General features: G+C 41.3%; 1 protein-coding gene across 3 annotated transcripts in view; it reads right to left on the bottom strand.

Moving 5' to 3' along the window:
• The window catches only part of KANSL1L (KAT8 regulatory NSL complex subunit 1 like), a 119,657-nt gene that overhangs the window by 8,433 nt on the left and 98,935 nt on the right, over positions 1 to 12,289 (bottom strand). For 2 of the 3 annotated variants that reach the window (XM_075069952.1, XM_075069953.1), the window contains exons 8-12: positions 10,824 to 10,934; positions 8,595 to 8,732; positions 6,224 to 6,348; positions 4,713 to 4,834; positions 3,758 to 3,812 (exon numbers count right to left, since the gene is read on the bottom strand). In XM_075069952.1, coding sequence (XP_074926053.1) covers positions 3,758 to 3,812; positions 4,713 to 4,834; positions 6,224 to 6,348; positions 8,595 to 8,732; positions 10,824 to 10,934 — 551 coding nt within the window. The remainder of the gene's footprint in view (positions 1 to 3,757; positions 3,813 to 4,712; positions 4,835 to 6,223; positions 6,349 to 8,594; positions 8,733 to 10,823; positions 10,935 to 12,289) is intronic. The other variant, XR_012656622.1, reaches the window with a different exon arrangement.

Genomic DNA, 12,289 nt, shown 5'->3' with positions numbered 1-12,289 from the left:
GGTTCTGCCATTGCGGAGGCCACGGTGCCAGGTGAGTCCATCTCTCCTGCCTTGACCTGGACCTCCTGCTCCTACTTGTGTCAGAGTGATAGGAGTCGGTCTCCGACTCCGAGGTCTCCGAAAAGGAAGACCACAGAGGAGTCACACTGCGTGGCACTGAGCATCATGAGCTAGGGGATCAACTGGGCTCTCATTCCCAAATGACTGGCATCAGAGCATTGTGGAGAAGGCAAGCACCGGGACAGCATAGCCGGTTTCACTCTTGACTGTACTGCACGGCAGACTGGTGCTGTCAACGCTGGCAATGTGTCCCTCCCTAGATGTGAGAACAGCACCTTGAGGTGCAACAAGTCCTGATCTGCATTAAACGCCTCCATGGTTGATGGGAGCTGCAGCTGCTGACTCCTGAGGTCCGGCGAGCGGGGTGGGGCTGGACTCAACCTCCCTTCCAGGGCAGGAGTCGACACGGCCCTCATCGGCGATGTGGAGCTGTGGCCCAACTGGGGTCTCTCAGTCATAGGCATCGGTCTCAATTGCTGGTGCCTCAGAAGAAAAGGATGCCAGAGAGGGATCATTCTCCTCCGGCCAAATCTAAGAAGCCAATCTCCCCAATGGACACGAGAGGAGTCATGCCGGTGCAGAGAATCTCGGGAAGAGTCACTTCTTGGCACCGGTTCCCTGGATGATGGTGCCAGAGCACTCGGCACTGAGAAGGTGGTGCTGGGCACAGGGTCCCCAGGTCTGAATAGGGGCAAAGAGCTGCCTCCATGAGCAGAACTTTGAAAGAGAGGGAACAGCGGCTCAGAGTTCTGGGGCGAAACTCATGGCAAATTCTGCCACAGTCCTTTTGGTGATCCTCACCTAGGCACCCTAAACATGCAGCATGTGCTTAGCGCAGACCTCAGACTTTTTGAACCCCAGGGACTGCAGCATATCATGGCTCTGGGTATCGGAAGTGGGAGGGAGAACACCCCCAACGGACTAACTATAACAACTACTACTAACTACAGATAACAGGTAACACAGAGATAGGTGCTTGCTAAAGCAGGGGCTATGGGACATTCCAGCTACCGTCACTGGTGGTAAGAAGGAACTGAGGGGGTGGCGGGTGGCAGGGCTCTATATTGAGCGCCATGAAGGTGCGACTCCAGGGGGCACCCAGGCTGACCCGATGGATACTGCTACGGGAAAAAACTTCTGGCTGCCGTGCGCATGCACACATCCTAATTGGAACGGACATGAACAAGCACTTGAAAAATCCAATTCCCCCTCCGGCACCCCCTATACAAATAAAATGAATAGGTATGTCCACCATTAAGATGTCTAATGATTGGTCTGCGGAAAAAGTTTTAACCAAACCTAGGTTTGGATCCTTCCACAGCATCTGGTCAAGCTTCCACTCTGCTTAACCAGATGCCATGTGAGAATATGAATCAAAAGAACTTCCTGAGAAGCTTTAAAAAGAATCTTCCAACCTTAAAAAGTTGTTTATGAACTCATCCCCACCACACTGATAACATATTAAAGTGTGTGTCTCTACGGAAACAAACAACGATTACTAAATAAACTGCTAGTATTGATTACAAATATATTTGGCTACAGCCTTCAACTTAGACAACATTAATTTCAAAACCCCACATTAAGGAAACAAGCAAGAAGTGCTCCTTTGGAGAACAGCTAGGTAAGGGTACCTAAACAGCTTAATACCCTTGTAGGAAAGGTCTGTGATGTACTCAATGCAACCTTCCTCCTCCAAATAAAGATATAGCAGCTGCTGTAGCAAGTGAGGGGGTTCCTTCTAAATCTATGAGTCTGTCAAAGGCAGCATTAAACAGGAAGAAGGCAGCCTAGGTAGAATCTGTAAGAAAACTAAGAATCTCACCAGATAAGAGGCGGCATCTACCTTGGGAAGAAGAAATCTTTTATCCTTTGTGACCTGGAGTGTTTTCTGGAGCCAGGAGATCATTTGTTTACCTGATCCCACTCCTCAGAATAACCTCTAGGATTGCTGCCTGGAAACGTATTACTTCTTCAGTGTCAAAGGGAGAGAGAACCTTTTTGAAAAGTTTACTCCTTGGCTAGTTTATTGGAGTACTAATCCCCACACAGAAAAGCCCCTCAGAGTAAGGGGCTCTAGGAAGGATATTCTCATCCAGGAGGGCAGCAATATCTTTGTTTGGGATCAAGGTCTGGATGTTGGTCTTGGAACTGCTGTGTTTACTGTTAGTCCAAGTAGGGGTCAGGCAAGTGGGACAGGTCAGCAATAAGAGATAGAAATCAGATACCTCCAAAGATTTTGGGAAGGTAGCAAAAATGGCAGGTTTCTTACTAGGCAGTTGACCCAGGTCAGGGGAAACAATAACAGAAACATGGGCAGGAGGAGGAACCACAGACTGGAGAATGGATCTGGTCTGTTCACACTGGATCTGGGAAATGCCCTGCATGCCTTCTCGAAGGAAAGAAAGCTCCCCAGACCAATAAGCCCAGGGGGATGCCATGAAAAAGGCTGGCTGACCCATGCTCCTGAAAGAACAATAGCAGTGGGTGATGAAGAAATTGTTCATGGTTTGCCGAGGAGAGTGCTGCAGGCTGCACTGCTTCAGACAGGAAGTTGGAAGGAGAAGTGGATCCCTCCCACCAATGGAAAAGCAAACTACAAGGTGAGGAGTAGGAGAACAGAGATGGGGCTGAAAAAAACCTAGTGGCCCCCACCAAAAAAAAAAAAAAAAAAACAAAAATACCCACTAAGCTGCTACAAGCCCAAGGAGTTGGCTTTCTGGTGCTGCTTGTAGACAGTGCAGAGGAAGAGGGGCTGCTAGCAAACCTGGAGATCCCCCTGATTACCCACTCCCTGAAGAGGGTTTCCCACTGGATCTCCAGTGTCCCAGTCCTCAGACAGAGAATGGCAGTGATTGGGGAAGAAGTTTGGTAGAAGGGGCTTGCTGCTGAATCACTGGCTGGTCCCCAGGGTGCTAGAGCCTTGCCTAAAAAGGTGCAGGTTCTGAGATAGAAAACCTTAGTCACCTCAACTCTCTGTGTGTTCTTTCATAACCTATTCTTCTTCTTCTTTTCCTTTTAGTCTTAGGGCTAAAAGGAAAAGAAAAAAAAAATCAGGGTGCAAGAAGCTAGAGGCCCATGCTTCCTGCTTCTAGGATGTGAGTAGGCTGCTGCTTATATACTAGCATTGACTCCCAATTCTTTCATCTCCTTGCTTCTTAATGGCGATTCATCTTGCCATTACCCATTAGTGCTGCCACTAAGGATACATCCATACTACCCACCGGATCAGCGAGTAGTGTTCGATGTATCAGGGATCGATTTATCGTGTCTCATCTGGATGCGATAAATCGATCCACTAATCGACGCCCGTACTCCACCTCAGCAGGAGGAGTAAGCGGAGTCGACCGGAGAGCCATGGCAGTTGACTCCTTGCCATGAGGACGGCCAGGTAAATCAAACTAAGATACTTCGACTTCAGCTACGCAAATAGCGTAGTTGAAGTTGCTTTTGTGAGTTCAACCCCCCCGCTAGTGTAGCCCCGGCCTAAGAGATTGGTAGGATGGGAGAAGAGACATCTGACAAAATAAGTATATAACACACACATGTTCGCACAATGTTTTTACGTTCATAGTTAGTACAATCATCTTATTTTTACAACTTCAAACTTACCAGGGATTTTCATGAAACCAGTGACTACTGAAAACATACACTGATAAACCATGTATTAAACTCTTGGTTTCATTAAAATGTAGCTTACCTCCTCTTCTTCTACATGAGATTGCCCCAGAGGATGAAGTTCAACAACTCTCCAGCTACAAATCGGAGAAGGGTAGTTAATACAGGATTAGCCAAATTGAATGTTTTATCACTTCAGCAGTGGAATGAGATTATCCTGTTCTCATTAAATAGCACAATGCTGCAGTATTTACGCTGCAATTTTTGTAGGGAATGTCAATATTTAAGTAAAATGATTTTAATTTAAATACAAATCATGAAAACATGTCTTCTAACATTAGGTTCTAGAAAATCTTTCTTTTAAAAAAATACAGAATCTGAGCTCCTTAACACTGTCCTGTTAATATTATTTTAAGCCTTTAAATAAAGCCAGCCAAAACCTGAAACACGAGTCAGAGGTTTGCAGATAAAAGAACTAGGCATTGCTAGTTTAGATGACTTACTCATTATTTAGTTTAACAAAAACTTGTTCAAGCTGTTCCAAGAATCAAAGGATCTGTGTTTTCTAAACAAGTTTAGAGAACCAGCTATCAGAAATAATGGGGCTATCCTACATGAAAAAGTAAAATTCAATTAATAAAATCAGAATTTTTTAAAAAAAAGGTACAGGTATGTGTTTTTCTGTGAATGTTATTGGGAGGTTGCTTTTTCTGGCTGAACTAAAACATAAAAAAAAAAAAAAAAAAAGAAGAATCTCCAACTAACTACTTAGAGAAAGAATCTTCTTAAAACACACTTTTGTGTCTGCAATGAGTACTAAAATTAAGATGAGAGAAAAACATTCCTCTTTATCTTTAGTCTGCTTACTCTGTGCATCAGACATCATTCTGTGTGCAATGTGACCATTTCCCCTGGATTGTCAGTCAATCTTCCCCATTGCTGGGGGGTTCTTTCATGCAACAAGCGGGAAAAGGCGGAACGTTTATGAAAACAGAAAAAAATATCAGTGGGGTGCAAAGAGGGGGAAATGAGCATACCTTGGAGTAAGGATTTCTTTGTATTGCAGCTTCTCCAATTTAGAGGGAGCAACCAGTGACATAGGAATAACAATGTTGTCTATATCATAGGAGCTCTCACTTCTCAGTCTCCGTCTAGAGTTCTGTATTATTAATTGTTATATAGCACAAGAGTCATTAGCTTAATGATAATAGCTGCATGTTAACTACAAGACAATAGAACTAATTTTTTTTGTATATTTAACAGATAGACAAACGCAGAGTGACTTTTTAGAATGACGTTTTCAAAATTACTCAGTTTTGGACTAAGTGTATTTCCATTGACTTCAATGGAAGTTTTAACACTGATTTTACAATTACAGTTAATGCCCAGCACCACTGTTGACAATCTCACTCTTAATAGCTATATTCTTCATAATGTTCAGGCTACACTGAAGGCATTCTAGAACAAATCTACTAACCCATAACCTGACCACTACACAGATGTTCTTGTACTCGATAAAAATAAGAATTCCGAAAGGTCAGAGCCTAAATGCAGAATATGAAATGAATGTATCAATGCAGAGCAATCTGGATGGCAAATATTCATCTGGAAATCTGCAGAAATCCCTTTGAAGGGATAAGAGGATGCTGAACTTCTCAGAATTTTCTTCTTTGGGGTGATCCAACCTATTCTCTCAAGTGCGTAGACTGACTTTTCGAGATCACAGCAGGTGGTTTAGGTTTAAAACATTCAATTTAAATTATTGAGCTTTCTGTTTTCAGCTGAAAAAGTCTGTTTCAGAATAAATCACTTTCATTCAGTCTGGTAAAGGAAAGAAGTTCCCACTACATGCAGACGTGTAAAAGACTCAGTCAAGGAAAGAAATTCAATAGAATTTGCATTACCCAAACTGTGTAGGGAACATCACTTAGGTTTCGATTATCAGGTACAGTATTTGTAAACTGCAAGTCTTCATATTTCTGTCCTACAGAATTCCAAAGTTCCAAAGCGCTGAAACCTGAAGACGTCTAGGGTGAAATTCTGTCACTCTAATAAATGGGAAGTTTGGGACTGATTTCTGTGGGCCCCGGATGTCATCACCACTTTACCAGAGGCTTTGCTAGTAGTTCAGTAAATAGGAGTTTGAGATTGTCATGGTTTGGTAAATCAAGATGCAACAGGATAAAGTACCACAACTGTATTGTGTAGCTCCATCAGGAAGGCAGCATTATAAAAGCCTCCAGTCACAGTTTCGGGTGGGGGGACTTAAATCATAAGTCATTTCATTAGTTTTAAATGCAGTGTTTTTAAAAAGTTCTCACTGATAAACTAATTCATCGTCTATGAAATACGTGTCTTTGAGAATGCGTTTCTGGGTTTTAGAACATTCCCTTCCCAATACAGACTAGTAATCTCACTCTCACTAGGCATGTGTAAAACTGCATAAAGCAAAGTACAGTGTGAAAGGCTCTTATTTTTTATTTACTAATTTTCGCAACTCTCTGATGATGTTTTGCTTAATCCATCAATATATTCATTTTTCGTTTACCTGTGATGATGTGTTTTGGGTAGATCTAGACATCAGATTGACATGGGTCACAGCAGTAAAATCGTTTTGAGATTCCGGTCCTGCATGTTGAAAGGAAAAAGCTTCAAACCTACTGTTACTTTCTCCTGCCACAAAAAGATTTTGGGGAAAAAAAATGGAATATTTTTAATATAATAGACTAAAAAAAATTCTCCATGTAGTAGCAAACAAGGCCTTTTCTGAAAGCCCACAGCTGAACATCTGAGATTTCATGAACACCTAACAACCAGCTGTAAAAATAATCACTTACACAGCTCTATCCATCACAAATTCACCTTCATCACTATTGTCCCAAAAAAACAGTCTCTCTAGTTCAAGGGGGTAATTCCCGCTCGGAAGCAGCCTCATCATTCTTGGACATCACCTGAATAGAGACAGTAGCTTTCCCTAACTGGGTTATATATCACATAGCCATTAGAGCCTCCAATCAGCTTTCTTCTGACTGATGGGTACGTGGAATTGGCAGCAAAGATGACAATGGCAAAGTCAGTTTTCTCACCTGCAAGTTTGATTTCCCCTAAAGTAGATTCAATGTTCTAGACAAATAATAATCTATGGGTATTTTTTATTCAATCCCAGTGAATACAGCCCCTGCTGCAATTTTGTTTGGACTCTAAAAGCAAACCACCATTGTTCCCAATTCTCTCTCCTCCCGACGTGAAGGAAGAAAAGACAATCCTATACTAAACTAAAATATTTAGAATACTAACTAAACATAAAGAGTGTCTGTCGAACGCAGTGGATCCAGTGCGGGAGGAAAGAGGTAACAGACTATATAAAGCATCGTAATGCACAGTGTGGGTCAAGCATATGAACTCTCATCTCTTACGCAACTCTGCAACTCCCTGGCACAGAGTATTTTATTTTTGGCCTTGCTCACCAGGCTGCTGACCTTCCTCATGGATAATTTCTCCTAGACAGAGCCCAAATTAGGAATACATATATAGTACTAATGAGCGAGAGCTTCTGCTACTATGTACAAATGTATTGCATAGCAGCATGCTGGCACCAGGAAACTGCAGTCCTGATGATGATTTTTTTTTAAAACAAAAATCTCAATGAAATTGTCAGAACCCCAGAGAATTTACTCTCTAAAAGGTTTATACTGTCAAGCTGTACCTTTCTTTAAGTGCTATTATTACAATCATAGGAATTGCCATGCTCATAATTAGGTGCGAATAGTTCAAATTGTTGTTTTCAGAGAGCATTACAATGCCCTTGTCTACACTGAGTCTCACAGACATGTTGCTCAGCCACCTACCCTTCTTGGGTCCTTCTGAAGTTCGTCATTCTTTCTAGTCTCGACTACTCAAAACAATTTGGTGTCATCCGCAAATGTTGCCATTTCATTGCTCCTCCATATTAATGGATATATTATACTATACCGGTCTTAGTTTTGAACGCTGAGTCCTCCATTACTACTATTCTTCCACGCTGAAAATTTTGTTTCTGTCTCTAATCCAAATTTTACTCTTTAACTGCTTTTCCTATTACCCCGTGACTTAGTTTCCTTAAGTTACATTTGTGAATGTTTTTCTCAAATTCCAAATACATTATATCCGTGTATTCTCCTTTTTCCACTGTGCAGTTGAATTTTAAGAGATTGGCGAGACACTATTTTCCTTTACAGAGGCTGTGCTGGATTCCTATATGGTCATATTCACCTAGGTGCTTTATAGAATTCTATCTTTAACTGCTGTTTCAATTCGTTTACTCAGTGTAGTCTACCTATCATGATCACCACTAGCATCTTTTTAAAAACACCGGTTACCCATCATCCCTATTCAGATTCTTGTCCACAGTTCTTACATTTAACAGTTTGAAACAAAGCCAGAATCAGGAACCACAGCATACAATAAATGAAACCTAGCTTACTGAGTTCAGAAACAGTCAGTGTTTGGTTGATGTATGGTTTACAAATGTATCCATAGTCTGTTTCATGGAGAATCATTTACAAAAAAAAAAAAATATTAAAAACTAACTACCTAGAATTACACAAATGCAACTGTATGGCTACGCAATTTCCTTAAGGAGTATTCTAACAATAAAAAACAGAAGCATGTCTAGTTTTGTAATCACACTAAGTAGAATTGGGGTGAGAAGTGTCGAGGGTATGGAAGAAATAAAAACAGCAGAAAATGGCATGCCTTAAATGGTAAGCATTTATTATAGCGCATTATGGGCCTATTTCTCACATCCTTGTAAAATACAATTGCATAAAGGTATCCATTCATTTATTTCAGGAAACAGTTTAGAATAATGTGTGGGGCCCAGTGATAACAGGGTATTTTCAGAAAGGGCAGTCGTATATATACTCTTATTTTTCCCTTACCTATCGCTGTGTCACTTAGGTGCCTTTTCTTTCTTCCCTCTGACAACTGTTCAGATGCTCCTGATGCTGCCTGAGGTTTGGAATTAAGTAAATAGCCACTGCTCCATTGTTTGAGAGCAGCACTACGTTGATTATATTCTGCAACAGAATAAGCATTTGCAAAGTTTCAGATTCATTTTCATTAGACGCAACTTACAGCCAAGCTCACTTTACAAACAATAATGAAAGAGCTACAGGTACTTGTAATCAGAAACATACAAGGTAAATAGTGTAACAATCTCTGATCTGTGTAGACACAAAAAATCGAAACCATGGGGGCCAAATTCACCTCTCAGTTATACTGATGCAATCATACTGACCAACTGATTTATCCTAGTGTAACAGAGGAGCATCTGGCTCTTTGTGTCTTTTTTGCTCCTAACAGTACTACAGCAAACATTTCAGCAAGCATTACCTCATATTTCTAAAAGGACCATTTGTATGTAAACAGAGCTGTAAGAATAGCTTTAATACCAAGCACAGGGCAAAAAGCAGTTAAGGTGGAAGAGGCACAATGTATGGTACAGTGGAGATAAGGGATATGATGTAAGGCAGATTTCCTGCAGAATGCAATACTTCACTATCCCACAGAACTCAAGTAAAACTGCCTTATTAGAGTTGCTGCTGCTACCTTTTTATGCCATACATATATCACTTTATTAAGCTTTTCTATACACACAGTCACTTTTTTTTATCTCGACAAAGTCTAACCAACACCTAATACATACTAGGCAGCTGACCAGCTGATTAACCAAAGAAATTATTTACATAGTAAGAGACGGAAGAATCTATAGCTTTAAGTAACAGACAAACTCACTTAAAATAATTAGTCATGTCCTGATTCAACAAGGTACTTAAACAGTTCCATTGACCCTTTTAAGTACTTTACTGTATTAACGCCTTCATTTTTAACTCTTCCAGCACACTGACATCTGCAAGTGGTGCAAGGATTCTGGGGATGGCCCTTACCCCTTAATTTTGTTGTGCTATAATTGTATCAGGTTAGAAGTTGATATAGTTAAAGCAATACTCAGTGCGCACACAGCTATACTTGTATGAAGGTGCTTATATCAGTGTAACTTATTCCTGAATGGAAGCAAGCTAATAAAAATATGCTATAATTCTATACACACCTTCATACTGGTAAAAGGCATCAGTGTTAGGGAACTGTACTACTTTGCTCAGTTTCTAAACCATATAGCAGTACAAAAACAGTGTTTAAATAAGCCCTCAGTGACCATTTGGAGGGGTTTGTTATCAAGTTTCTGAGCTCATTCTGACTACAGCAGCTCCTCTTAATGAGAGCAATCAGCAACAGGACTATAGGTTATTTCTAAGTCGTCTCTACGTAATTTGCTTAGCAAGGACTTAGTGAATTAGATGAGTCAAAGCATACTGGTGTGAAATACCTTTTGGCACTAGTTGGTTTTATATTCTCACAAATACAATATACTGGATGGAAACGTATGGGCCTGGTGGCATTACAGTGTTAGCCACTTTCCTACCTCCACCTGAATACTGGGTGGAGCATTTTAATCTCTTGTGTAGCCCCTTCATTAATTCTTGGGAACTAGTGCAGAAGGCCAAAGAAAAGGAGAACCAGGTGTATTTATGCAGGTCCAATGGTGCTCACACCCAACCATCAGGAGGAACTACACCAGTTATTCCCGCTCATAATTAGAAATAACAAGAAGGGAGAACTGTTCAGCAGCCTCAAACCCTGTACAAGTTGCAGGATAGAAGCTTTTACCTCTCCATTCCCTTCACACTTCACCCACACAAAACCCAGCTATTTGGAATCTATGTGAGTGGGATGAGTTTCTCCCTCGATTCCTTATTACCTGCCTCCTCCTAACTCCCATGCCTGTTATTCTCCCCAATAAAACACGGTTACTCACCTTTGTAACTGTTGTTCTTCGAGATGTGTTGCTCATATCCATTCCAGTAGGTGAACGTGCACGCGCGGCACGTACACCTACTGGAATGGAGATGAGCAAGCACTCGAAGAACTAGTCTAGTGATCTGTTCAGATTGTGCACGCTAGCCATGTAGCGAGTAAAAGCATAATCCCTGCCCATCTAAAAACACTAAACCATATTTAAGGCAGCATCCAGTAATACAAAAAGAAATTGTTGAGAAACTAGTTAAAAGATAAATCTTGCACACATCAAAATATTTTGCATCACATACCATTGGATGGAGATATTTTAAACTCTACCCCTAGTGCTGAGGTGTCAACAGGATCTCCTTTGATCTTGTCCTCCTTCAACAATGTTTCAAAATATATATGAAGAGGGATATCTATAAAACAAAGGAAGAGATATATACATCTGAGCTAGTCAGCCAGCTATGGACCCAAGAGTTCTACACTGGTATTACATTTCTGAAAAATCTATTTGTACAGCCTGTGTTATATTCTGTACAAACAGCATTGCAGCCTCAAGCCCACTAGCTCACAAAGAGTGATGGTGGGGCAGCCCTGACACAACTAACTGGCTGCATGTGCTGGACAGTGTCTTCAGATAGCGAAACTGGAGGGGGGCCAGGAGGATGTATTTTAAAAAGGACAAAAGTGAAGCTTGACTATGAGCAGCAGCAAGACAGACATTTTTGGAGAAGGGAACTATTAGCTCTCAGGCACACCCTGTCATGAGTGTGGGGGATGACTGGCTGGACGGGGGTGGGGAGAGAGACTCAGAAAGTAAGAAGCAAAAGATGCAGACATGGACTCTGATGTGAAGTTATTCCTGACAATCTCATCTCTGTCCACACAGAATATGTCTTGCCTGACAAAAAATGCGTGTTAGTTATCCCGCTGTTAAAAACAAACATGCATTAGCTATGCCCCTGTGAAATCCTAGTGGAAACCAGGCACCTGTAATTTTTACTGTGGGGTAGAAAAGTGACGTCCACACTATGCCCCCTGCTGTGTGGCTGACCTCACCTAGCTACCCTGCAGTAAAAGTTACAGGTGCTTGGTCTGCATTAGAATTTTACAGAGCCATGGCTAAAGCACATCGATTATTCCACCGTAAAAAAAAAAAAAAATCCAAAAAAGAACCCACACCACCTGATTTTAGCAGCGAAGACAAAGCCATAAAGAAACAGGCCAGAAGGTGAGGGGATTGTAGGCTAACATGACCCAACGCTCTGACAGCTTGTTTAGTCTTGAAAGTTATGTCAGATTAAGTTAAGGTGTGAATTTAAAAAACAGTTGCTATTCCTGAATAACTCCCTGGGTAGGTACTCTTATTCCAGAATAAGAGTGTCCACACAAGAAGTTATTCGGGAATAGCTATTCCAGAACATCTCCACTGGTGCTCAAAAAGTCAGTGCTGTGGAGAGCACGTTGTACTTTTATTTTGTGATCTGCAAAAGCCTCAATCTAGCCATCCGGGTAGAATTATTTGGTATTTTTGAAAACTGTTATTGCTGAACGCCCTGGGGTGATTTCAAGGTAGGTGCCCTATTTCTGTCTCCAACAAAGGCAACAGGGAACTCTAACTTGCTTCCTGGGGGAGACTTAGTCTGCAAAAATATTTCAAGTGCTTAGGAATTTAGCCATTGTAAAAAGGCAGAAGGACTTACAAAGATGTCTCTGTTTGAAAAGCCCTTCAGAAACAAATTTACAAGAAGGGAGCAAAGAGAGGAATGAA

This window comes from Chelonoidis abingdonii, chromosome 10 (assembly GCF_003597395.2).
Source record: "Chelonoidis abingdonii isolate Lonesome George chromosome 10, CheloAbing_2.0, whole genome shotgun sequence".
Lineage (NCBI taxonomy): Eukaryota > Metazoa > Chordata > Testudines > Testudinidae > Chelonoidis > Chelonoidis abingdonii.
The sequence above is the reverse complement of the archived record's forward strand: the minus strand, read 5'-3'. Positions and strand labels throughout refer to the sequence as shown.